Raw genomic sequence first — 27609 nt, forward strand, 5'->3', positions numbered from 1 at the left:
CTGAAAAGTTCTGAATGCTTTCCAAAAATGCACTATGCTGACGACATGCATTCCCTTTAGTTTAGAGCATCTTGAAATAACATATGACTTTGCTGTTCTTGCATATTTTTTAAACTGTCTGCAATTTTTTTTCTTTAACTTCATTTGCACAACAAGATTTACAAATATAACATTCAAGGGATATTTAAAAAAAGATCAAAACCATAATATTCTTCAACCATATAACTGTGACACGTACGTGATAGCAATTTGCTCTGCAATTCTCCGTCCCTGCTCCTCCTGCTCTTGACCCTGGTGCTTATGGTTGTGACCATTTTCAGACATTATATCATTGGTCAGATCACTTTGGGAGCCAATATCCAAATCCAGGACATCCTGTATGAACAAAAGCAAAACTGCATTTAATGTGTTGTATTAATAATATCACTGAATGTATACATTTTATGACCCATTGTAGCTCAAATGTTTTGTGCAAACAAAATTGCTCCCAACTCTGCCTCACAAACTTTCAGAACATGTTGCAGCACTTCCTGCAAATTCTGAAAAATTGAGTTGTTGATAGCTTCTACCAGTTAGCTCTCCAGTTTTCATGAACAAGCTAACCCCTCTTTCCTGATATAAGGTGACCAGGAGTAAAATAAATTGAAATCCCAAGCAACTTCCAATGGTCATATATGAGCCAAGGTGACTAAGCTGACTCCTTAAAAAAAGTATCATGCATCTGATACTACTGGATTTCAGATCACTATTTATTTCTATACCCCTAATTACTTTCTTGGTCAATCTCCTGTTAACCTGTTACACTCTGACAATTCATCAACTGTTTGTTGAAAGATTTCCAGAACTGCTGTTTCAGCATCCATGATATGACAATGAGTAGGGTTAAGTAAATGAAGTACTGAGAAATATAAATGATAATCACTGGCAAAGCTTGTGCAAGGTTCAAGGCTACATCACATACATTCTCTCAAAAGGAACTAGTTAAATAGGTACAACTAGAATTGAAGTATCAGCGAGTACGAATGATCCTATTCAAGTATTAAATGCCATGGTTTAACATATGAAAAATGTATTCAGATAAAAAATTAAGACTTTTGTTTACAGGAGTGGTCTCCTTCAGTTTCTAAATTAAGGCTATTAAACATATCAAAATTTCATTTAACTTGCACAGAATTGAGTATTACACATCATGGGACCTTATACACATTTATGATCACTGGATTTCTTGGTTTACTATAAAGTAATTAATTTATAATTAGTAGATAGGGCATTGACACTAATTAAGTTTTATGCCTGTATTCCAGCGCAAGAAATTGATTCTATAATAGTGTATGTTATGGTTTAATTTATGTCAGTGTTCAGCATACTATATCCCATTGTAGCCAGAAACTCATTAAACACAGAGATATAGCATACATCATGTTTATTACCAAATATTCAACACTATACAACCCAAAGCTTTGCATGATAAAATGTGTCAAGTATCATTACAGTATAGGTTTTAAACCTGTGGCTTAACGGTGCTGGCTACTTTTGCAAAGTGGTTTTTAAAAAGTTTAGAAGTGTTCTTCTCGAATTGTGACCTATCCAGAATGTTAGAGTGCAGATGACGCAAAGTATCCTGGAGTGCTAACGGAAGATTGTTTATATTATGGTATTTACAGAAAGTAGAAGAAATTGAAAGCTTGAAGTTACTTTTGATTTAGGGTAATCAAGGATGCATTTTAGTTTAGAAAAATTCCAGAGACTGAATGGTTTTAGGGCAGTTTTGGAGGAGACCTGATTGGGGTTAGAAACAAAAATGGTTTATCTCTCTAGAAGGGAGTATCGGACAGTTAACAATGTAAAAGTTTAGCTTGTGAAACTTTCAGATGAGAAGCATTTGGTTAGAAGTCAGAAACTTATTAAAAGACTGAGAAATCATAAGCTTGCTGTTTTAAGAGTATTTAAGAGTTTTAAGAAGACTTCACAGTTCGTAGGATAGAACGGGGCAGATGCAGTTAAGTCAAACCTAAAGATTTGACATAGAAGGGTGAGCTTCCTAGACTTGAAATGCTATAAAGTGATGGTGATGGGGAATAGATAAGAATTTGCTTTAAGAGCCTTCTAACTGTATTTTATAAAAAGATGGCTTGTTTTTATTTTTGTGTAATAAATGTCTATTATTGTTAAAGGAGAGCTTAAATTTCAGTGTATGAGCACTGTGCGAAATAAACAAACAGATTATCTAACCAGCTGGATTTCGTTCGGGATCTGACGTGTCCAGCAGTAAGTTAGCTGGGATTAGTTACCTTTTCCTTTTTGCATAATGTTGTATAGCTTCTAGACGAAACTAGAACTTGTGAACAGTACTGAATAAATGTTGACATGTACAGGGAAAGGGACTTGCTCCAGATCAGCCCTACTCTTCAGCCTGACTGCTTTTGAATGCCACTTGTTTTTTTCCTGTAGTTCCAGTTAGAGTTGCTCATCTTCAAAAGGACTTACAGTTTGTTTTCCTCAAGTGGTTATTCCAATTGGTTGAGCTGACCACAACAACATGGGGCTGAACTTTACAGGGCACCATTATTACTGCTCCCCTCCCACCTATCAAACTCTGATAAAAAGGGTCAGTGGCATAATGCCCAAGAACAAAATTAATTGCTTTAAAGCAACAGTATCATCCTGTTGGGAGAGAAAGTCACACCTAAGACAGCTGTCAGCTAAAACAGCTCATATAGCTCAATCTGTGGGGCTTCATGTGTGAAATGGTTCTCCACCTCCTATGGGTAAAATACCAGTGGATACAAGATGAAACCCTGAAATGATCATTAACTCATTGAGTGGAATGGCCTTGAAAAAGTAAATGGTAGGCTGTAATAACAACTCCCTGTCCTGCAATATTTTCGACAAATCAGCAAGTAGGCAGTGAGAAGGCCACCCACAGGATGCTATAAGGCTCTCTGCTTTCAAATCTGCCGGTAGTGGAGCATAAAATCCAGCCCATGGTGGACAGCGCACACTTCAGAAAATAACCACTAATTTTGTTTTCTCCTTGCAATGTTACCAACAAAATTACTAAAAAGCTAGAGCACACATTTTCACATTAAGAATGCACAGGTGTGAGATCACCTACCCAATACTAGCATCAATAACTCACTTTTAATTGACTATTCCAAAATTTTATCTGCAAAAATCTGGATTACAAATAGCCATTTAGTGGTTAATATGTTGGATTATGCAGTAATATTCACTGTAGTTTTTATTGGTACGTTTTAAAAAAGGCTGTAAGCTTCAGATGCATTCATTGTAATATATATCCACATAATAAATCATGCATATGCATTACTTGCTATTCATTGTCAAAATCACATTCTGTTAAGATAAAAACAGACTGCTTGAGAGGCACAGTATTTCAAACTTGTGGGAACAAAGGAAAATTACTTTACTATCTGAATTAAGGACAGATGTAGCAAACAGCATATTATTCTTTTTAAGATAGTTGAAACTATATTTAGAAAAATGAATCAGGATTGTCCTAATGCAGTTTCATTGAGAAAATAATTCTCAGAAAATAAATGGCATTGACTCTTGCAAAATATGCTTTAAATCACAGTGCGTGCTTTCCACTTGCCAACTGTGAAGTTAAGATTCATTCAATCTCGAGCAGGTGATCATATCTTTAAAATAGAGACAGAGTACATATCCATACCTCTATTCCCTCATCTTGTTCGGCATCAGTATCTAAAGCAGAAAGCTCCAGTTCTATATCTCGATCAGATCTTGCATCTGCAGAAACTTCTGAAAATTCCCTCTATTGATGAACAAATGATAGAATTTACGATTGCAAATAAATTAAAATCCCTTTCTGAAAGAACAGGATAGCTAAGAACAAAGTGTTAGATTGTACCAATCTGTATAACATACTATTATTCTTGTAGACTGACATGCAGTCAAACAATCAAGCACAAATTAAAAGGTAGCATTATAGTGCCAATTTCTGAGGTATCATGTATAACAGTGTCGCTGAATGAGAATTGTTAGTCATACGGGGTTTACTACGAAAATGAAAGAGGCAGCTTACAAAATGCAAAGGACAATGGAAATCCAGTGGACTGGGACAGCTCTAAAAGCAACAGTACACAGCAAACACAAGATGATCTGTTAAAGGAATAAAGATATCAGTAAAAATATAAATATATTACGAAAAATGAGCAGCTATTTAGAGCCTAGCTTTTCACAATACAAGGAATATTTTTGTATCCAAACATGCAAGTATAAGACTAAAGTTTGGGGATTCAAAAGTTCAAATGAGAGGATAAAGTTATGAAATGACAAAGATTCTGTAAACCGAAAACAAACTTTGCAAGTGGAGTTAAATGCAGGCAAGTAGGAGGAGGTCATCTACTTTGGATCTAAGAAAGACCCAAGTATATTTTAGCATTGAAACGTAGGATTTGGAAGCAGAAATAAGTAATTTGGTTCTTTAAGCCTGCTTCGCCATTCAATAAAGGTCCTGTTTGATCTGGCTGTGGTCTCATCTCCACTTTTCAACTGCACCAGCCCTTAACTCATCTGTCCTAAAAAGGTGACCTCTTATTCTTAAATTATGTTCTCTAGTTTTAGTATCTCTACAGGAAGGAACATCCTCCAGATATTCACTCCATCTAGTAACCTCAAGACCTTTTAATAAGATTACTACTAATTTTAAACTTCCATAGCCTATTTAATCTTTCCTCATAAGACAACTCTTTCACCTCAGGAATGAGTTAGTTAAGTGATCCTTCTCGGAACTCTTTCTAACATAATTATGTTTTTTCTCCCAAATAAAGACGACCAAAACTGTACTCAGTATTCCAGATATGGTTCACTAATGCACTTTGCAACCATAAAACATCCCTATTTTTTAATTCCATTCCCCTGGCAATAAACACTACTTGCATTCCAAATCACTTTCATACTTGCAATTAAACTTTACATGATTAATTTATCAAAATAATCAGATCCCTCCATACTACTTATTCCTGCATTTTCTGTTTAAATAGTGTACGGTTTTTGTATTTTTCTTGTCAACATTGACAGGTTCACACATGACTGTGTTATACTCTTGTCAATTTTTTCCCTCCTCACTTAACCCTGTGCAGACATTCCACCTCTTTCTTACTTTCCTATCCAATTTGGTGTCATTAGCAAATTTGAATAACATACACCTGTCCAGGCATAACAATCATTGTAACAAACTGTTGAGGACGAATCCTTGTGGCTCCATTAGTGACAGCTTGCCAACACATGATTGACCCATTTATACCTACTTTGTTTGCTGTTAACTAGCCAATCTTTTATCCACACTAACAGATTATCCCCTCCTCCATGTGCTCTTATTTTGTGCAATGATCTTTTACAAACCTTTCAAATCCTTTTTGCAAACCATCCAAGTGATATATATCTACTGATTTCCCACTATCCATCATGAATATAGGTGACTCTTCAAGGTTAGTTAAAAATGATTTTCTTTCACAAAGTCACACTTGGGCCTGCCTGATCAAGTATCTTTCCTATGAAAGGTATTAGGCTAGCTGGCCTGTAGTTTCCCACATTTGAGTAAAAGAGCGTTAACATTAGTTATTTTACAATCCACAAGGACCGTTTCGGAATCTAAAGTAATTCTGGAAGATTAGTGGTTGGCACGGTGGCATAGTGGTTAGCACTACTGCCTCACAGCACCGGAGACCCGGGTTCAATTCCCACCTCAGGCGACTGACTGTGTGGAGTTTGCAGATTCTCCCCGTGACTGCATGGGTTTCCTCCGGGTAATCCGGTTTCCTCCCACAGTCCAAAAATGTGCAGGTCAGATGAATTGGCCATGTTAAATTACCCGTAGTGTTAGGGGCAGAGGTAAATGTGGGGAAATGGGTCTGGGTGGGTTGCGCTTTGGTGGGTCGGTGTGGACTTGTTGGGCCAAAGGGCCTGCTTCCATACTAAGTAATATAATCTAATTATAACCAATGTATCTATTACCTATGTTACCACTTTTTTTTTAAAAGACCTTAACAAGTAGGCCATCTGGTCCTGGGGAACTGTCAAATAGTTTAGGCTCCCTTTTCCTGGTGATGGTGATTGTTTAAAGTTCATTGCTCCATAACAACTCTTGATTTTTAAGTATCTTTGGAAACTGTCCCAAGACTTCTACCATGAAGACAGACATAAAATATAAAGTATCCGCTGTTTCTTTGTTTTCCATCACATCAATTCCTCAGACCTGTTCAAATAGGTGTGGAACTCCTACTTTCTGCCTTTATATTACTGGCTAGCTTTCATTCAATCTTTTTTGCTTTATCATTTTTCAGCCTTTTTTTCCAAATGGTTTGTAGTCTGTCCAATATATTGACCCATCACGACCCTTCTCAGATTTGTGATCTTCTTTCGATTTAAGACCATCCTTAAACTCCTTATTAAGCCATGGATCATTCTCAACGAGTCTTTATTTTAAATGGGATATATTGGAGAGTTATTAAACACTTGCTTAAAAGTTTGTCTCTGCAACTTCCCTACCCCACCTTAGCCAACTCTGCCTTCACAACCTCATGGTTAACCTTTATGTGGTTTAAACATTAGTCTTGGACCAACTTCTCCCTCTCAAAGCAAAAATGAAATTCTATCGTGCTGTGATCATGGTCATCTCGAGGCTCCTTCATCATGGAGGTAATTGGTTAGCCCTGTCGCATTGCGCAATCCCATGTTTAGGATTCACCAGGTGCTTAAAGGTGAGAAGACTGGAACTGTAAGTTTATGTACAAAAGTTACCAAAAGATAATGTACAGGTACAAAAATAATCAGTGAAAAAAACTAAAGGAATTTTGGTATAACATGGATACTTGGGAGGAGAGAAAGTTGCAGTCTAGATGTACAGAACAGTGATCAGATTCCACCAGGACACAAATGTTCCTTTCTAAGTATTACACTTTGGAAGAATACATTTGTCTTGGAAAAGGGTACAATACAGACTCACCAGCATGATATTGGATCCAAAAGGGCAAAAATATGAGAATGAGTTACATGGACATGGCGTGGCATTCCTTAAAGTATAGAAGAATGAAGAGTGAACGAAGTGAATCATTTAAAATGATAAAAGGATTTGAAATTGGGTATAGATATTCTATTCCATCAAGTGTGAGAAATCCAGAAAAAAGATGACCTGATCTATTCAGGTCAATCAAGAGTAAAGTCTACAAGCCCTTTGACTTAGCTTAGTTTCCTTAACTACTACAGAAATTGCTCCAACTGAAGTGGCACAGTTGCAGTGTTTAGCACTGCTACCTCACAATGCCAGGAACCTGGATTTGATTCTAACCTCAGGGTGACTGTCTTTGTGGAGTTTTCACATTCTTCCAATGACCATACAGGATTTCCACCAGCTGCTTTGATTTCCTCCCACAGGTCAAAGGTGTGCTGGTCAGGTGGATTGCCTTTGCTGAATTGCCCTGTACTGTCCAAGGACATACAGCTTAGGTGGACCTTCCATGGTAAATACAAGGTTTTGGAGTTTGAGTGGGATGCTATTCAGAGTGTCAGTGCACATTCAATGGGCCAAATGGCCTCTATCTGCACTGTAGTGGTTCTATGATTCAATGAAGATCAAGATGAACACTTTTTAAGTGTGGATATCAAGGGATATGAAGCAAATAGGGTCAAGGAGCCAAACAAGTTTTTTTTCTGTTCCCATGTTTCTAACGGAGAAACCTACCAATCACAAAATTTCTGCACACCAGTATCAGAAAGTTAGTGTAACCAATAATAAACATCTCCAAAAGTAATGGGCAAGCAACAACTAATCCTACTCTGGACAGACAACAGCAAGACTGGCAGCTCATATGGTCAGCAGATGGCAAACTGTATAGAAAGCAAAATGATAACCAAAACTTATGTTTAGCTGCACAGGATAAGGATATTTTCCACCAATACAAGCCGGTCCATTCAAAGCCAATATAATGTTAAGCTCTAAAAATAAACATACTGCTTCAGCAATAAGTCACAAATTCCTTGTTCTGTCAATGCAAATTACACTTGTTTTTTTCCTTTTGTTTTGGGGCGATCAGTGAGACAGAAGTGATTTATCTAGAGCGGCAAATGCTAAAAACAAATTGGTCTAGTATTTCCTCGTCTTGGTCAAAGTTTGAGATTGAGTTTTGCTATAACTGATTAGCCTTGAATTTGAGAGGGAGGGGATATCTCACTGTGTGCTCAGTTAATTAGGAATCCCAAATGGGCTCCATCCTGAGCTGAAACTCACCTTTAAAACAACAGTAAAATGAGCTCACATACCTTGATGTTCTAGCTAGAAAATCAGCCAAGGGATTTGTTATTATTGTCTACTGCAAACTTATCTTCACTAGTCAATATATATGCTCTGATTCCTACATTTCCAAGCTCATACCACTGTCCGCATAGGCAACCTCAAATACGGCCAAGACATTTGCTCATGGTGTAATCTTGATGCTGCAACAGGGCCCATCAAAGCCATCCTATGGGGTAATGGCGACTCCAATTAGATACTTTCTCATGCTATATTGCGCAAACTCATGAATGGACCCAAATCCATCACTTTTGGTCTAGGAAGTGTCCAGTCGATCTCAGATTATACTGGAAGGGCTAGGTATCATAAAACGCTTGATCAACAGGTGAAGTCAGCTGTTGCATGCTGCTACTACATAACAGCAACATGACTGGTGCTCACCATTAACAAGATGCTGGTTAAGTCAAAAATACATTTTGCCTCGCATACAAATGAATAATATACTATTTGAATTTCAGTGCCCATGCAATGCCATATGTCCCAAAGGCTGGTGGATAGTATCAAACAACATACCCCTTTAGCTGCTTCCAACAAGCACACTAACCATATTCAGCCAGCCATTGCCTATAAAACCCAATGCCCAATATTAGATGCCCAATCTGCGCTTAGACTACATTTACTAAATAATTCACAAGAATGTGAAACATTACATTAACAACTAACTTAGGATTGTCAGTGGGGTTTGCAAATGGATGCACCTTATGTACACTGGGAACTGCATACATTAATAGACAGGATCCTGTACTTTCCGGATAGAAACACACATTGAGTTGAAACAAGTTCAACAAAATAACTGACAGCCATTTTCTGGTTTTTTTCAAGGCCATCCTTGACCACAGGAAACTTAGCTGGTTCAAAATTTAAATAAAGCTTGGCAGTTAACTATCAGTCACAATTAACTAGTGAAGTCTGATGAATAATGCTGATTTGTGCAAGACAAAAAGCTTCATCAAAACAATGTCATTTTTCCGTAATAATGCAGACTTTTAATTGATGGCTTTTGGGTAATCATTAATGATATCCAATCCTAATGAATAGTACAAATACATCTGTAACAATGTGATGTGAATTGCAGTGAGTTTAAAAGATATTTTATCTACAAATGCAGCAATGTCATAAAAATATAATAGAGAAAATAAGAACAAAATCTCATTTTCCTGAAGTTAACAGCAGAGATGCACACTGACCATTAACCTATGGTCATTTTTAGTTCTTGGTTTCTACTTCAGTGCCACAAGTTGTTCCCTGATTGGCACTTCAATGAAAAAGTACATCATTCACATGTCACTATTGTTCATCAAATTCTGACCCAATAGTATGTTTTAGCATAGCAAAACATATGATAAGAGTTTAGAGCATAACAGCAAAACTTAGGCCCATTGGCCCTTGATGTTGCACAGGCCTGCGGAACTAATCTGAAGCCCATCTAACCTATACTATTCCATTTTCATCCATATGTTTACCCAATGACCATTTAAATGCCCTTAAAGTTGGTGGGTATACTACAGTTGCAGGCAGGGCATTCCATGTGCTTACTACTCTGAGTAAAGAAAGGACCTCTGACATCTGTCCTATATCTATCACCCCTCAATTTAAAGCTAACTACCTTCATGCTAGCCATCACCACCCGAGGAAAAAAGCTCTCACTGTCCACCCTATGTAACCCTCTGATTATCTGATTGGTTTCAATTAAGTCACCTCTCAACCACCTTCTCTCTAATGAAAACAGCTTCAAGCCCCTCAGCCTTTCCTCATAAGACCTTCCCTCCATACCAGGCAAAATCCTAGTAGATCTCCTCTGAATGCTTTCCAAAGCTTCCACATCCTTTCTTTAATAGTGACCAGAACTGTACGCAATATTCCAAGCGCAGCCACACCAGAGTTTTGTACAGCTGCAGCATGACCTCATGGCTCCGAAACTCAATCCCTCTACCAATAAGAGCAATCACACCATACGCCTTCTTAACAACCCTATCAACCTGGTGGCAACTTTCAGGGATCTATGTACATGGACACAGATCTCTCTGCTCATCTGCACTGCCAAGAATCTCACCATATCCCAGCACTCTTTATTCCTGCCGTTCCTTCCAAAGTGAGACACCTGACACTTTTCCGCATTAAATTCCATTTGCCACTTCTCAGCCCAGCTCTGCAGTTTATCTATGTCCTTCCGTAACCAGCAACATTCTTCGGTACAGTCCACAATTCCCCCGACCTTAGTGTCATCTGCAAATTTACTAACCCATCCTACTATGCCCTCAACCAGGTCATTTATAAAAATGACAAACATCAATGGCCTCAAAACAGATCCTTGCAGTACACCACTAGTAACTGAACTCCAGGATGAACATTTCCCATCAACCACCACCCTCTGCCTTTTCACCTATCCAATTTCTGATCCAAACCGCTAAATCAACCTCAAACCCATACCTCCATATTTTCTGCAATAGCGTACTGTGGGGAACCTTGTTAAATGCCTTACTGAAATCCATATACAGATAGACAATCCTTTATCCAAAATTCCAAAATCCAAAATCTTTATCGTGAAGTTTTTTTCTGCATATCAAGGCTGTTTGGCGTGCAAACAGTTAACACAACTCCACACCCACCCGACTCACGTCACTTGGATGTGATGTGGCTGTGTGGCCTAGCACTGGCAGGTGTCAATTCTGTCTCAGCGCTATAGTAGTCGCATATGTGTCTGCTGCTCAGTATGATTTTTTTTAATTTCACCGTGAAAATGTCATTTGTCCCGCAATCCGAAAAATTCTGAATTCTGAAAAACAGCTGACCCAGAGGGTTTCGGATAAAGGATTGTGTACCTGTACACCACAATCAATCACTTTACCCTCTTCACCTGTTGGGTCACCTTCTCAAAAGAACTCAATAAGATTTGAAAGGCACAACCCACCCTTCACAAAATTGTGTTGACTATCCAGAATCAAATTATTCCTTTCTAGATGATGATAAATCCTATCTCATTTAACCTTTTACAACACTTTACCCACAACTGAAGTAAGGCTCACTGGTCTATAGTTACTTGCTTCTCTACTCCCCTTCGAGAACAAAGGAGACATTTGCTGTCCTCCAGTCTCCTGGCACTATTCCTGTAGACAATGACAACATAAAGATCAAAGCCAAAGGCTCTGCAATCCCCTCCCTGGCTTCCCAAAGAATCCTAGGAAAAAAATCCCATCTGGCCCAGGGGATTTATATATTTTCACACTTTCCAGAATTGCTAACTCCTTCTTTTTGTGAACCTCAATCCCGTCTAGTCTAGTAGCCTGTATCTCCGTGCTCTCCTTGACAACATTGTCTTTTTTCAGTGTGAATACTGAAGAAAAATATTCAGTTAGCGCTTTCCCTATTGCCTCGGACTCCACGCACAAATTCCCATTACTATCCATGATTGGGCCTATTCTTACTCATCTATCTTTTATTCCTGATATACCTATAAGAAAGCTTTAGGGTTTTCCTTCATCCAATCTACCAACAATTTCTCATTTCCCCTCCTGGCTCTTCTTAGCTCTCTCTTTAGGTCTTTCCTGGCTAACTTGCAACCCTCAAGCACACGAACTGAACTTTAATGTCTCATCTTAACATAAGCCTTCTTCCTCTTGACAAGAGATTCAACTTCTTGAGTAAACCACAGCTCCTTCGCTCGACCACTTCCTCCCTGCCTGACACGATGTACTTAAGGATTCACAGTAGCTGATCCTTGAATAAGCACATTTCAGTTGTGCCCATCCCCTACAGTTTCCTTCCCCATCCTATGCACCCTAAATCTTGCCTCATTGCATAATTGCCTTTCCCCCAGCAATAACTCTTGCTCTATGTTATATACCTATCCCTTTCCACTGCTAAAATAAACATAACCAAATTGTGGTCACTATCACCAAAGTGCTCATCCACCTCCAAATCTAACACCTGGCCAGTCCAAATCCAAATCCAAATCCAATGTGGCCTCGCTCCTTATTGGCCTGTCTACATACTGTGTCAGGAAACTCTCCTGCTTACATTGGACAAACTCTGACCCATCTAAACTACTCAAACTATAACAAAAAAGAATCTCTGCACCCTGCTGAATATAATGACAAATCCTTAATCTATGGTGAGCAAATACAGGTCATTCTGCTGTACCGTGTGTTTTATTAATGTGAATTGGCTATAACACGATTGACAAATAGGGACGCTGTTTCTAAAGCGCGAACTTTTAAAACAGGTGTTGGTTATAATGTGATTGCATTGCCAACACTAAGTGTTATCTTTATCACACAATTTTTTTGTAGAGCGCGGGGTTGCTCAAGAACGTAACTGTCGCATTATAGAAGAACTACATGTACCTCAGAAATTCTCTCTCATTTGTAGGTGATCCCATGAGCAATTGGGAGATATTACAGTACACCTTTGGAAATGATTTTGTTCAGGGTGTAATAAAGTGATGCAAATTTCAAGACTTTGATCACCACGTCCTCACCTGTTGTAGTTCAATATTCAACTGATCTCCACCATTAGAATGTTTCCTATGACCAGGCAGGTCAATTATTTGCAATCTGTCCCTGCAAGAATAAATTAGTAACTGTTAATTAGAATAACTGATTACACTAGTTTTCTGCTGAACGTTCCATAGAGTGGGAGACAATTGGCTCATGAGTGTAACACATCAGACATGACATTCTGGGGAAAGGGAATAAAAAGGGAGTGATTTTCCATGTGGAGAACTATTGCAGGGCTTTTGCAATTCTTGCTCAGTAAAGTGTAGTAGAGGTCTGCAATTGTCCAGCTTCAAGATTGGACAGCTCCAAGGAAACTGTGAAAAACCCATAAATCTTTAAAAATCTTTAAGATATATCTTTGACATTTTGAATACAAGTCTTCAGTTTTGACTAGAATGGCTATTGCTACTGTCAAGTCCTACAACACAGTGTATCAAATGAACCTTTTCAATAAATTGTGTCGAATGTTTGCATCACAACTTTAATGACACGTACCTAGAAAAAGTCTCTTGATTCTTCAACTTTTCTTTTCATAGTGATATAGTTACTGAGGGGAATACTTCCACATATTATATGCACTCAGTATGCCCATTTTGAAAGAAGATAACATTGTAGAAGGATCAATATGCTTAATTAACTTCATTTTTTCAAAAATAATATAATGTGACTAAGGTCAGATGAAAGTTTGCTTTTCACATATGGAAATTCTGTGTAATAAAGCTCCCTAAGTTTGCACCATGAGGTTAAAATAAAGAAGGAAACCTTACAATTTTGAATTTGATAGACTCTGATGGGTAAAATAGGAACCATTACACTGGTGAGAAATTATGGTAAGTTTTATACAAATTTACATTTGGATATGTTCTTTATAATTGCAAAAGTCATCTAAAATTTATGTGGGCAGAGGAGAGGAAAGAGTCAGAAAGGAAATAAAAAATCTGATTATAGATTTCCATTCTGAAATTACTGTATTTCAGTGCTTCCAAACAAAGATGTTCACCATTATTCATTCAGTCTGTTGGACCCATATACATTCAAATGGAAAACTATTAGCATAATAGTTACCTATTACAGATCCAAAGAGGGAACAAAAAAAAAGGACCAAGAGTGCATTATTGGAGGGAAAAGAAATCAATAATGGAACAAATAGGAATTTGTGGCATATTTTGAAGACACAGTAGAACAGTTTTGAAACAAGACATTTAGAGTTCATAAAGTTCTCATCACATAGAACATATTACAGCACAGCACAAGCCCTTTGGCCCTCGAAGTTGTGCTGATCTGTGAAACCAATCTGAAGCCCATCTAATCTACACGGTTACATCATCATCCATATGTTTATGCAATGACCATTTAAATGTCCTTTACATTGGTGAGTCTAGTAGTGTTGCAGGCATGGCATTCCAAGCCCTTACTACTGAGTAAAGAACCTACCTCTGACATGTATCTTACATCTATCACCCCTCAATTTAAAGCTATGTCCCCTAGCGGTAGCCATCACCATCTGAGGAAAATGGCTCTCACTGTCCACCTTATCTAATCTTTTGATCATCTTGCATATCTCTATTAAGTCACCTCTCAACCTTCTCTCTAATGAAACAGCCTTAAGTCCCTCAGCCTTCCCTCCATACCAGGAAACATCCTGGTAAATCTCCTCTGCACCCTTTCCAATGCTTCAACAAATTTCATTGAATCTGGTGACCATAACTGTATACAATATTCCAAGTGCAGCCAGACCAGAGTTTTGTATAGCTGCAACATGACCTCATGGCTCCGAAACTCAATCACTCTGCCAATAAAAGCTAAAACACCATACCCTATCTACCTGGGTGGCAATTTTCAGGGATCTATGCATATGGACACAGAAATCTCCGTGCTCATCCACACGATCAAGAATCTTACCATTAGCTTAGCACTCTGTATTTCTGTTACTCCTTCCAAAGTGAATTACCTGACACTTTTCCGCGTTAAACTCCATTTGCCACTTCTCAGTTCAGCTCTGCAGCTTATCTATATCCTTCTGTCACCTGCAACATCCTTCAGCACTGTCCACAGCTCTATCGACCTTAGTGTCATCTGCAAATTTACTAACCCATCCTTCTACACCCTCATCCAGGTCATTTATAAAAATGACAAACAGCAGTGGCCCCAAAACTGATCCTTGCAGTACACCGTTAGTAACTGAACTCCAGGATGAACATTTCCCATCAACCACCACCCTCTGTCTTCTTACAACTAGGAAATCTCTGATCCTCAATCTCTTGCCTCCGTATTTTCTGCAATAGCCTATCCTGGGGAACCTTATCAGATGCTTTAATGAAAACCACATAAAACCCCTTTACCCTCATCCACCTGTTGATCACCTTCTCAAAGAACTCAATAAGGTTTGTGAGGCACAACCTACCCTTCACAAAACCATGTTATCTATCCCTAGTCAAACTATTCCTTTCTAGATGATTATAAATCCTACCTCATAATTCTTTCCAACATTTCACCCACAACTGAAGTAAGGCTCAGTGGTCTATAATTACCAGGGTTGTGTCTACTACCCTTCCTGAACAAGCGGACAAGTTGCTATCCTCCAGTCTTCTGGCACAATTCCTGTAAACAATGACGACATAAAGATCAAAGCAAAAGGTTCTGCAATCTCCTCCCTAGCTTCCCAGAGAATCCTAGGATAAATCCCATCTGGCCCAAGGGACTTACATTTTTTAAAAGAAAGAAAATCCATCTTTTAAAATAAATAACCAATGAATATTTTATTTTGCTCTGCAGGAAGGCTTACAAAAATAATTCTACCTCACCATATTTTTCCATCGAAGTAATTACATTTAAATTAGTTCAATTAGTTGATGGGCGATGATTTAATAGAGACAGAGATTAAGATATTGGACAAGAAAATGCACAAAATAATTAGAGACTGTTAAAACTAATGGTATTTTATCGTTACCTGTTTAAGTATTGGCCAGTAGTAGAATTCGATCCATATGAAAGGACATGGGAATTCCAATTACTAGAATCTGCATGGCTAACATGTGGACTATAGTCTGTGGAAGACATTTTAAAATTTCAGTAATTTGAGCTTGGATTTAAAAAGTCATGATTAGAAATTTGTACTTCATCTGTTACACAATACTTCATCAGAAACAATGCTCGAGAGAAAGAAACTGAAGAGCAAAGTAGTACATTGTTACAAAATTTCATGGACTCATTTCAGATGCTTAATTTCCAAAATTAAGCTCTTCTCTTGTAACCTCCCCACCCTGGAAGGAAATTTTCAGAAAAGATATAATGTCTTATATGAATATATAAGTATATTGCATTTAAATATTACATTACATGGGTTGGCATCCAAGAACATCATAATCATGAGTGACAGAATAAGTAGCTGATCAGTTAATGTGTTTTTTTTAAATGCAAATAACTGTGGTCTTTAAAACAAGAATTTCAAAAATTATTTTTAAGGTTGAATATAATTCAGAAAGGATTATAGGAAAATATTTAAAACTTTTAGTAATTATTTGTGCTGTAAGTAATTATTGTTGTATATTCTACAATCAAAGATATAGCCACAATGTTATTCCTTTAATCCAGCATATTAAACAAACATTTAAGAAAATCAACCAACCCAGGACAACAGAAGTTACTGGATCTATCTGAAGTCTGAATTAAAGTCATGCTTACAAAAAGAGATGTACACAATAGCTTAGAGACATTAAATGAGTTATAAAAGGAAAGCTACCATTTTAGTTTTACACGTAATGCTGCTTTTTCCTTTACCACCATTTTCCAAATAACTGGACTAGGGACAAAACAGCTGGTGGAACTTAAATCTAAATTAATAAAGCTAGTCTCAATAATGGTGACCATGACTACTATGAAATCGATTGTTGTGAAAGCATATCTGATTCACTAATGTCCTTTAGGAGAAAGGCATCCGCCATCCTTATCCAGTCTCGCCTACGTGATTCCAGATCTACAGCAATGCGGTTGACTTTTAACAACCTTTGTAATGGCCAAACAATCCATTCAACAGCAATTAGAGCTGGATGAGAAATGCTGGCCTTGCCAATAACACCCACAATCTTTGAACACCCAGGTTGAAGTAGTTTTCATTTATGTTTACATTTTAAAAACTTATAAATATACTTAACTGTATAAAAAATGGTTTTCCCTATTATTAGGGAACTTATAGATTGAACAAACCTGTTATACTAATTGGCTTTGTAGCACTTCCTTGGGAAGCTGTAGCCTGGACTGGGTCTGTATTATGATAACCTGTGCGAGCAGACCTAGAAATTGCACCCCACTTAGAGATGATCGGTCCGTCACCAAATGGAATTATGGGATCTTCATCCTTTGCCCTTCTCTGAGAATCAAACAGATTTAGCCGTCGTTTCACATTAAGGTCCTGAAAAGGTCAAGAATGTTGTGAAAAGTGAAACATCTGAAATAGCCAACCTACAAGTTTTCAAAAATATATTATTCAAAAACTTTAAGCATCAAACGTATAGTCAATACTTTAAATTCTTTCATTGTTGATAAAGTCTCAATGCTAGCGGATGAGACATCTCGATTCCTATCCTACTTCTTCACCAAAGAAGTGTTTACAAAGATTCCTGTGCAGTTAATTAGTCACCATTACAAACAGAATAGAAAAATGCTATAAACAGTGTGTGCACTTTGACTGAACATCTGTTTTATTGAGTTTTCCATCCTCTCAGCTTATGTTCAAGATAAATACAACTAGAAAGCAGAATATCTACACAAATGTGAACCGTGACAGTGGGTAGGTAGTACTCTCTCACCAGAGTCAAATCGGTTAGTTCAAGTCTCACACCAGAGACTTGAATACATTAATCTAGACTAACAATCCAGTGCAGTACTGAAATGGCACTTTCAAATGAGACATGTAAATAATGGGTACATCTGCTCTCTCAGGTGAATGTAAACAATATTTGAGGAGGAGCAAACATAGAAAATATAAATAGGACTAAACCATTCCGCCCTTCAAGCCTGCTCTACCATTCAATATGATCCAGCTCACTGTTTCCATTATTGCACCAAAACTTATAATTCTCTTCCGCTCAATAACTGTACCAATGTCCATCTGTAAACATTCCACATATTAGCTCAACCACTGCATGATCATCCATGATCACACTGAAGGTCGAGGAGGCTTGAAGGGCCAAATGGTCTAATCCGGTTTTTATTTTATCATGTAGTTATTACCATATTCCTGTTAGACATAAACTAATTGTGCACTTTTGATGTGAAATTATGATTGTAACCTAAAGTACTTGGTCATATCCTGAGATTATGAAAGGAACCGCAGAAGTTCAAGTCTCTACCACTTTTTTTTTTAAGGCTGTGTAATGCAGTAAGTAAAGGCATATTTTGATAGGATACTGCAAAATTCGTTACTTAATGCTGCAGTTACTTGGTTTCAGTCAGGTGGTAACATAAAAGACACATTTTGTCTCAACTGTTCCTTCATTGGTCAAGGGGAGAGAAAACATCGGTTATTTAAAATTCACTGCAACCATCTGCAAAGATGGTGAACATTGTAGGAAGGAACTGTAACCAATTCTAGGATAGAGAAATACATATCAACAATTCCTAATTACGAATAATAATTTCACAGAACAGAACCTGAGCTGTGCTGAAAATAGGTGCCCAGTCCATATCTTATGACCCAAGGGTAAGGTATCTCAGAATTTTTGAGCAATAGGTGAAGCTTAACACTGTACTATGTAGTATCCATAGGTCCGATTCAAAGAATTACATTGACAAGTATGATTTGGAGTTGCCGGTGTTGGACTGGGGTGGACAAAGTTATAAATCACAACACCAGCTTATGTCCAACAGGTTTATTTGGAAGCACCAGCTTTCAGAACGCTGCTCCTTCATCAGGTGGTTGGAGGTTAAGATCATGCTCATCGAATTAAAAGGAGTTCAGTGTCATGGAGATGTGATACAGTAAACAATCTTAGATTGAAACTTTCATCTTTTATAATTGGTTATGCTGGCTTCTGTTCTTTGATATGTAAATCCCAGAACTACTTTTAAATTACATTTTCAAGATAGCTCAGCTTTTAAACAATAGGTGTGAAGTCTGTCTGTGTCCCAATGCTATGTCAGACTGAAAAAACCATGTGTATAGTTTGAGAGTTTTACAAGGATTCATGCAGATTCTGAGCAAAATAAAAGTAATTCTGCAAAAACAAATTCACCCCACCAGCTTATATGAGTGCGCATGTCTGAGTGACAGATTGAGTGTGCATGTGAGTGTGAGAGTGCACGTGATAGAGTGTGATGAGGTATGGTCTAAGTGCATAGCTGAAAATGTGTTGCTGGAAAAGCGCAGCAGGTCGGGCAGCATCCAGGGAACAGGAGAATCGACGTTTCGGGCATAAGCCCTTCTTCGGGCTTATGCCCGAAACGTCGATTCTCCTGTTCCCTGGATGCTACCTGTCCTGCTGCGCTTTTCCAGCAACACATTTTCAGCTCTGATCTCCAGCATCTGCAGACCTCACTTTCTCCTCTAAGTACATATGAGAGTGTGTGTGTGCATATGAGGGAGAGCTTGCGTATAAGGGAGGGTCTGGTATGTGGGAGAGAGCGGAAACCCAAGGTCCCAGGTGAGGCCATTACCATGGGTACCAAACTTTGCTATCAGCTTCTGCTCATCCACTCTGCATTGTTGCTTGTCCAGAAGTCCGACTTGGAGGATGGTCGCCTGAAGGTCAGAGGCCGAATGTCCCGGACTGCTGAAAATGTTCCCCGACAGGGAGGGAATACTCCTGCCTGATGATTGTTGTGCAGTGTCCATTCATCCGTCGTCAATAGGTGCAGGAGTAGGCCATTCGGCCCTTCGAGCCAGCACCACAATTCATTATGATTATGGCTGATCATCCACAATCAGTATCCTGTTCCTGCCTTATCCCCATAACCCATGATTCCACTATCTTTAAGAACTCTATCCATCTCTTTCTTGAAAGTATCCAGCGACTTGGCCTCCACTGCATTGTGGAGCAGAGGATTCCACATATCCACTACTCTCTGGGTGAAGAAGTTTTTCCTCAACTCTGTGCTAAATGGCATACTCCTTATTTTTAAACTATATCCTCTGGTTCTGGACTCCCCCATCAATGGAAACATGCTTCCTGCCTCCAGAGTGTCCAATCCTTTAATAATCTTATACGTCTCAATCAGATCCCCTCTCATCTTTCTAAACTCATGCGTATACAAGCCCAGTCGCTTCAATCTTTCAACATATGATAGTCCCGCCATTCCGGGAATTGACCTCGTGAACCTACGCTGCACTCCCTCAATAGCCAGAATGTCCTTACTCAAATTTGGAGACCAAAACTGCACACAATACTCCAGGTGCGGTCTCACCACGGCCTGTACAGCTGCAGAAGGACCTGTTTGCTCCTATACTCAATTCCTTGTGTTATGAAGGCCAGCATGCCATTAGCTTTCTTCACTGCCTGCTGTACCTGCATGCTTGCTTTCATTGACTGATGTACAAGAACACCTAGATCTCGTTGTACTTCCCCTTTACCTAATTTGACTCAATTTAGATAGTAATCTGCCTTCCTGTTCTTGCCACCAAAGTGGACACACCACACATTTATCTACATTAAACTGCATCTGCCATGCATCCGTCCACTCACCTAGCTTGTCCAAGTCACCCTGTATTCTCATAACATCCTCCTCATACTTCACCCTGCCACCCAACTTTGTGTCATCAGCAAATTTGCTATTACTTTTAATGCTTTCATCTATATCATTGATGTATATTGTAAACAGCTGCGGTCCCAGCACCGAAACTTGTGGTACCCCACTGGTCACCGCCTGCCATTCCGAAATGGACCCATTTATCACTACATTGGCTTCCTGTCAGCCAGCTAATTTTCGTAGCATCTGCTCACTCTCATTAATGTACCATCCCTCAGGATGTCCTTGCCTGCAGTATACGTGATAGACCAAATTGGCAGAATCATATTAGTACTCACTACGTACATTGCGGGGGGAGTGTCCCCACGTGTAATGGTGTCAATCTGTCGCTCCTACATGTGCACACACACAAGCTTATGGGGTGAATTTGTTTTTGCAGAATTACTCAAGATCTTTATGAATCCTTGTAAAACTCAAATTATACAGAGGGTTTGTCAATCCGACAAAGCAGGGGGACACAGACAGACTTCACACCTATTGTTTAAAAAGCTGAGCTATCTTGAGAATGTAATTTAAAAGTAGTTCTGGGATTTACTAAATAAATAGATAAAAACAAGGAAAGAAATACAATGTCTAGTACTGGAGAAAACGTACTAGAGAAACCAATAGGGCCAAAGGCTGATAGGTTCTTTGGACCTGATGAACTGCACCTTGGGATACTAAATGAAGCAGCTATAGAAATTGTGCATGCACAGGTAGTAATTTTCCAAAAACCCACGGGTTCAGGAAAAGTCCTTGATGATTGTTGCGAGGAATGGAGGGCTCGAGTTATAAAAATAGGCTGGATAGACTGTGACTTTTTTCACTGGAGCATAGGAGGTTGAGGGATGACATTATAGAGATTTATAAAATCATGAAAGGGTATAAATAAGATGAATAGCAAAGGTCTGTTCCCCAAGGTGTGGGAGTTCAAAAGTAGAGAGCATATTTTTAAGGTGAGAGGAAAAAGATTTAAACAGGACATGAGGGGCAACTTTTTTTTTTTTACAGAATGTGTGGATGAACTGCCAGGTACAATTACAACTTTTAAAACACATTTGGGCAAGTACATGAAGAGAAACGTTTGGAGTGATCTAGACCAAATGCAGGCAGGTGGGACTAGATTAGTTTAGAACATGGTCAGCATGCACGACTTGGACTTAACGGTCTGTTTCCATGCTCTATGACTTTGACAATTTTCCAGTCATAATGTAACATTCTTATTCAAAAAGGGAAGGAGACGAAAAAAACAGGTAAATATTGGGAAAATGTTAAGAGTCTATTAGAAAGAGTGCATAAAAGAATCAAGTAGAGTCAACATGGCTTCATGAAGGAGAAATCATGCCTAACAAATTTAATACATTTCTTTGAGATGGTAACAGGCAAGGTAAGTAAAGGTGAACCAGTAGTTGTATTGTATTTGGATTCATAAAAAATGTTTGATAAAGGCACCACACAAGACTACTTAAGATAAAAGTCCAAGGTGTTGGCAGCAATATATTAGCATGGATAGAGGGTGGGGGACATTTCAGCATGGCAACCTGCAACTAATTGACTGCCACAGGATCAGTGCTGGGAACACAATTCTTTACAACATATATTAAGATTTGAATGACGGAAGTGAATGGTCTATCACCAAGTTTACGATTGACAAAAATAGGTAGAAAAGTTAAAATAATAGAAAAAAACCCTGACAGATAAGATATAATGTGGGAAAATGTGAAGCCATTACCTTTGGCAGAAAGAACAGAAAATTTGAATATTATTTAAATTGTGCAAGATTGCAAAAAACTACAGCAGGGAGGAATCGGAGGGTCCTCGTGCATGAATCATAAAACAATAGCATCCAAGTTCAGTAGGTAATATGGAAGGGAAATGAATTGTTGGCCTTTATTTCAAAGGCAATAGAGGTGAAAAAGAGGAAAGTCTTGTTAAAACTATACAAGTCAGCGCTGGAAAACCACGAACAGTTTTGAACCTGTTGTCTAAGATGAGATATACTGACTCACAATGGAATTTTTGCATGGCTTTTAACTGTTAATTTGAGATTGTTAATATTCTGTTTGGTAATATTTTGTACAGTTTAAAACCTAAAAATCACAACATCAAATTAAGATAAGGAATGCAGGATGACTAGAGAAATTGAGGGTTTGGTTAAGAAATAGAAGGGAGCATCTGTCAGTTACAGACAGGAGAGATCGAGAGAATCATTAGAAGAGTATAAAGGCAGTAGGAGTATACTGAAGAGGGAAATCAGGAGGGCAAAAAGGGGACATGAGATAGCTTTGGCAAATAGGGTTAAAGAGAATCCAATGGGCTTTTACCAACACCAAGTAAAAAAGGGTAATTAGGGAGCGAATAGTGTCCCTCAAAGATCAGAAAGGCAGCCTTTGTGTGGAGCCACAGGAGATGGGGGAAGATACTAAACGAGTATTTTGCATCAGTGCTTACAGTGCAGAAGGACATGGAAGATATAGAATGTAGGGAAATAGATTATGACATCTTGAAAAATGTCCATATTACAGAGGAGGAAGTGCTTGCTGGCTTGAAACACAAAAGTGGATAAATCCCCAGGACCTGATCAGGTGTACCCTAGAACTCTGTGGGAAGCTAGGGAAGTGATTGCTGGGCCTCTTGCTGAGATACTTTTATCATCGAAAATCACAGGTGAGGAGCTGGAAGACTGGAGGTTGGCTAAATTGGTACCATTACTTAAGAAAGATGGTGAGGGCAAGCCAGGGAACTGTGGACCAGTGAGCCTGATGTCGGTGGTGGGCAAGTTGTTGGAGGGAGTCCAGAGGGACAGGATTTACACATATTTGGAAAGGCAAGGACTGAGTAGAGCTATTCAGCATGGCTTTGTGCGTGGGAAATCATGTCTCATGATCTTGATGGAGTTTTTTGAACAAGTAGCAAAGAGGATTGATGAGGGCAGAACAGTGGACGTGATCTATATGGACTTCAGTAAAGCATTCGACAAGGTTCCCCATGGGAGACTGGTTAGCAAGGTTAGATCTCATGGAATACAGGGAGAACTAGCCATTTGGATACAGAGCTGGCTCAAAAGGTAGAAGACAGAGGATGGTGGTGGAGGGTTGTTTTTCAGACTGGAGGCCTGTGACCAGTGGAGTGCTACAAGGATAGGTGCTGGGTCCACTACTTTCTGTCATTTACATAAATGATTTGGATATGAACATGGGAGATATAGTTAGTAAGTTTACAGATGACACCAAAATTGGAAGTGTAGTAGACAGTAAAGGTTACCTCAGATTACAACATGGTCTTGGTCAATGGGCTGAGGAGCAGATGGAGTTTATTTTAGATAAACATGAGGTGCTGCATTTTGGGAAAGCAAATCTTAGCAGGACTTATACACTTAATGGTAAGGTCCTAGGGAATGTTGCTGAACAAAGAGACCTTGGAGTGCAGGTTCATAGCTCCTTGAAAGTAGAGTCGCAGGTGGATAGGATAGTGAAGAAGGCATTTGGTATGCTTTCCTTTATTGGTCAGATTATTGAGTACAGGAGTTGGGAGGTCATGTTGCGGCTATACAGGTTGTTGGTTCGGCCACTTTTGGAATATTGCGTGCAGTTCTCGTCTCCTTCCTATCGGAAAGATGTTGTGAAACTTGAAAGGGTTCAGAAAAAATTTGCAAGGATGATGCCAGTGCTGGAAGATTTGAGCTATAGGGAGAGGCTGAATAGGCTGGGGCTGCTTTCCCTAGAGCGTCAGAGGGTGAGAGGTGACCTCACAGAGATTTATAATATCATGAGGGGCTCAGTTAGGATAAACAGATAAAGTCATTTCCCTGGGGCGAGGGAAGTCCAGAACTAGAGGCCATAGGTTTAGGTGAGAGGCGAAAGATATAAAAGGGACCTAAAGAGCAACTTTTTCATGCAGAGGGTGTATGGAATGAGCTGCCAGAGGAAATGGTGGAGACTGGTACAGTTGCAACCTTTAAAAGGCATCTGGATGGGTACATGAATAGGAAGTGTTTAGAGGAATATGGGCCAAGTGTTGGCAAATGGGACTAGCTTAGCTTGGGATATCTGGTCGGCATGAATGAGTTGGACCGAAGGGTTTGTTTCTGTGCTGTACATCTCTGTGACTCTATGACCTCCTCCATATCTTTTCTGTGGGCAAACTCCAAAACAGGACTTTGAAAGACTAAAAAGACTTGATTGCAAATTTTAAAAAAATAAGTCTGCAAAAAATAAAAAATCCCGGAACATGAAATACTTTAATTTACAGGTATAATTTACAATTCTTATTCTGTTACACTCAAATTAAGATTCTGCGTGAAGAAACATTTGGATGATGGTACACATCAGTAAAAAGCACACTGTGTGCATTGGATTTAAAACGACAGTGTAATTATATCAAAAAACACTACTCAAATTATTCAGACTACATGTTATCCAATCTCACTAACTACTGTGAAAAAATATTTTAATAAAACTAAATATGAATAGGAAGGGTTTAGAGGAATATGGGCCAAGTGTTGGCAAATGGGACTAGCTTAGGTTGGGATATCTGGTTATTCTAACATGCTACATTATTTTTCAAACCATGCTAGAGGGGTATCCAAGCCTTTCCCCAACAAAACAAGGCAGTAGATCCAAAGCTGAAAGCAACATTTTCTTTTTCTCATTGCAAAATTTCTCTTTGTTTCTTGTCACGCTACTGAACTGTTGCAATAACTTGATTAATAAGTTTATTACTACTTAGAATACCTTATTAACAATGCTAACGGAACCTTTTCAAAATGCAGCCATATATAAAATGTACAGCACGATATAAAACCCTGCAAAATTATGGGAAGTGAACACTTTCAAAAGGAGACCTGTGCGACTTACCATTACTTCAACACTGGTGGTTGCCATGATGTCTTTTGGATCAGATTCCATTGCACTAATACAAGAGCTGATGGTCCCACAGGACCATGGAGAATAATGGGATATGTTATCATCTTCAAATTTAGTGCCCACACATAAATCACTTGTATTCTCAGAGAACTGCTGTAAGAAACAATGCGTATTACAATCAAAGCATTAAATTGAATATTTTAAATAAGAAGCTGTGACTTAATTGTATTTAATTAAGTGGATACATGTCCACTGTTATTTTTAATGGTGGGACCACTCTGAATAATTGAAACATTGGAACAGTGGTGGTGGTATGCAAGCGTGTATGTGGGATTCACAGAAAGATTTTCTGCAGTATTTGAATGATAAGCCTCTTTGTAACAAAGTGGTATCTTCCCAAAAACATAAGATCATAATTAAAACATATCGTAGGCGTTACTACTTCTAACATGTCAGAAATAAAAAAAGCTGATAAAGACAAATAATGAAACCTAATCATTTGCTTAGGCAATAAAATCAAACAAATAGCAATGGATAAATTACAAGTTAATCAGAACAATGAATAGGACTATGATTGGTGAAATATTATCATTTAAAGAAAACAAAATTTTGTATTTTGAAATAATTTTTTTCTTGCACTTCCATAATATTTACAAATAGTGTTGAATAAATTTTGGCATGCTTTACATTTGACAGCCTGACTAAATATATGCAAGATGCATTCCTAGAAAAATGAAAACTAAAATGAAAGTAGTGTTAAGAATCCAACCCCAGATTATACTCTAAGGTTGCAATAAACCAACTGATTCCAGTTGGAATTTTGTGAAAACAATTTTAACACTCAGAAAGCAAAGAGTTTCAGCTATTACAAACATATTGGAAATTGTTAGTTTAAACTGGATTATGATATCTGTGGCCAAAATGCAATAAATGCTTTGTTTTGGGAGACTTACACAATGCTCACTGTGTAACACATCTCTGATGAAATGCTAATTCTTGCTGTTTAACAAGAAGCTAGTTACCAAAGAACTGACAGGATATAAAGAAGCCACATAATCAGTGCAATGAGAGGCAATGAAACAAGACTTGCACTATTCTGAAAAAGATAATTAACTAAGGGAAATCATGATGACAATTTTACCAGTAAGAGTATACAATAGGCATGGCATCTACAGAGACAGTACTCCATAATACAATTTATCCTAAATGAACTTGTGGATATAAAGGAGGTTACCACTATACCTGAACCTGTTCTGCATACTTGCGCATTTTCCAGAAGTTATTCAACTGGGATAAAGTCCAGAGACACAGGCTTAATTTTTTTCATCCTTTTCACCTCTGATATTTGGAAGACAACTACAACACTTACACCACTGCCCTTAAGAATAGCTGCTTAAGCACAGACCGTACAAATCAAAAGATCTAGACCTTTTTGATACGAATTCTGTCCTAGGCAACAACCTACTATGAAGACAGTCAGGGACTTACATTATAATATATGATATATTTGCATAATTGTATGGATCTACAAAGTGAATACTTTCAAAGATGATTTAAAAGGCAATTATTGGCAATGCAAAGAAAAGAACCATTATATTCCATTTATAAAAAAATTGCAACAAGTTTAAATTCCACTTTAACTTGCATACCTCAGAGCTGAAGTCTACACTGAACAAGGGGGATGGAGGGTCAGAGGGCTGGGTGACTGTGGACAAAGCAGAAGAGACAGGAGGTGGTTTCTGGGTGGAATAGTGAGTCCACTGGTCTGGTTTCCGTCTCAGCAGGTCATCAAAGCCTGGTTGCTGCATTCGGCTGTATGCATCCTGTATAGAAGGCACAAATGGCAGTTGAACAAATAAATTCTTAACTCTATAATTCTAAACATTAGCTAATTAATGCTGGTTAGCTATACATATGCTTACTTTACATTTTCGATCAGAAATTGTAATGTTTAAATGCATATCCAAATAGAAGTATATAGCATTTTATTTCCTCTCTGAATGGCTCAATGGACAAATACAAATGTGGCACAATGTTGAGCGACAGAGGCCAAGGCAGCTTCAGGTTCGAAGACTGAGATCCCTTGCAGAAGTAATTGTTTTAATTACATCAAGTGCCTCCAGAAAAGCAACTATAACTAATAGATTGCTAGTTTATCCTACTCTATTGCTGTTACTTGGCTCATTAATTGGAG

General features: G+C 38.4%; 1 protein-coding gene across 8 annotated transcripts in view; it reads right to left on the reverse strand.

The window, feature by feature from the left end:
* Window positions 1-27609, reverse strand: part of rc3h2 (ring finger and CCCH-type domains 2) — a 124818-nt gene that overhangs the window by 8912 nt on the left and 88297 nt on the right. For 7 of the 8 annotated variants that reach the window (XM_043720119.2, XM_043720115.2, XM_087998450.1 and 4 more), the window contains 7 exons: window positions 27065-27238; window positions 25407-25568; window positions 17035-17239; window positions 15779-15875; window positions 12810-12891; window positions 3692-3793; window positions 239-375 (listed from right to left, as the gene is read on the reverse strand). In XM_043720119.2, coding sequence (XP_043576054.1) covers window positions 239-375; window positions 3692-3793; window positions 12810-12891; window positions 15779-15875; window positions 17035-17239; window positions 25407-25568; window positions 27065-27238 — 959 coding nt within the window. The remainder of the gene's footprint in view (window positions 1-238; window positions 376-3691; window positions 3794-12809; window positions 12892-15778; window positions 15876-17034; window positions 17240-25406; window positions 25569-27064; window positions 27239-27609) is intronic. The other variant, XM_043720120.2, reaches the window with a different exon arrangement.

Source organism: Chiloscyllium plagiosum, unplaced genomic scaffold, assembly GCF_037043375.1.
Source record: "Chiloscyllium plagiosum isolate Xiang-an unplaced genomic scaffold, Cpla_swu_hap1 HiC_scaffold_21, whole genome shotgun sequence".
Lineage (NCBI taxonomy): Eukaryota > Metazoa > Chordata > Chondrichthyes > Orectolobiformes > Hemiscylliidae > Chiloscyllium > Chiloscyllium plagiosum.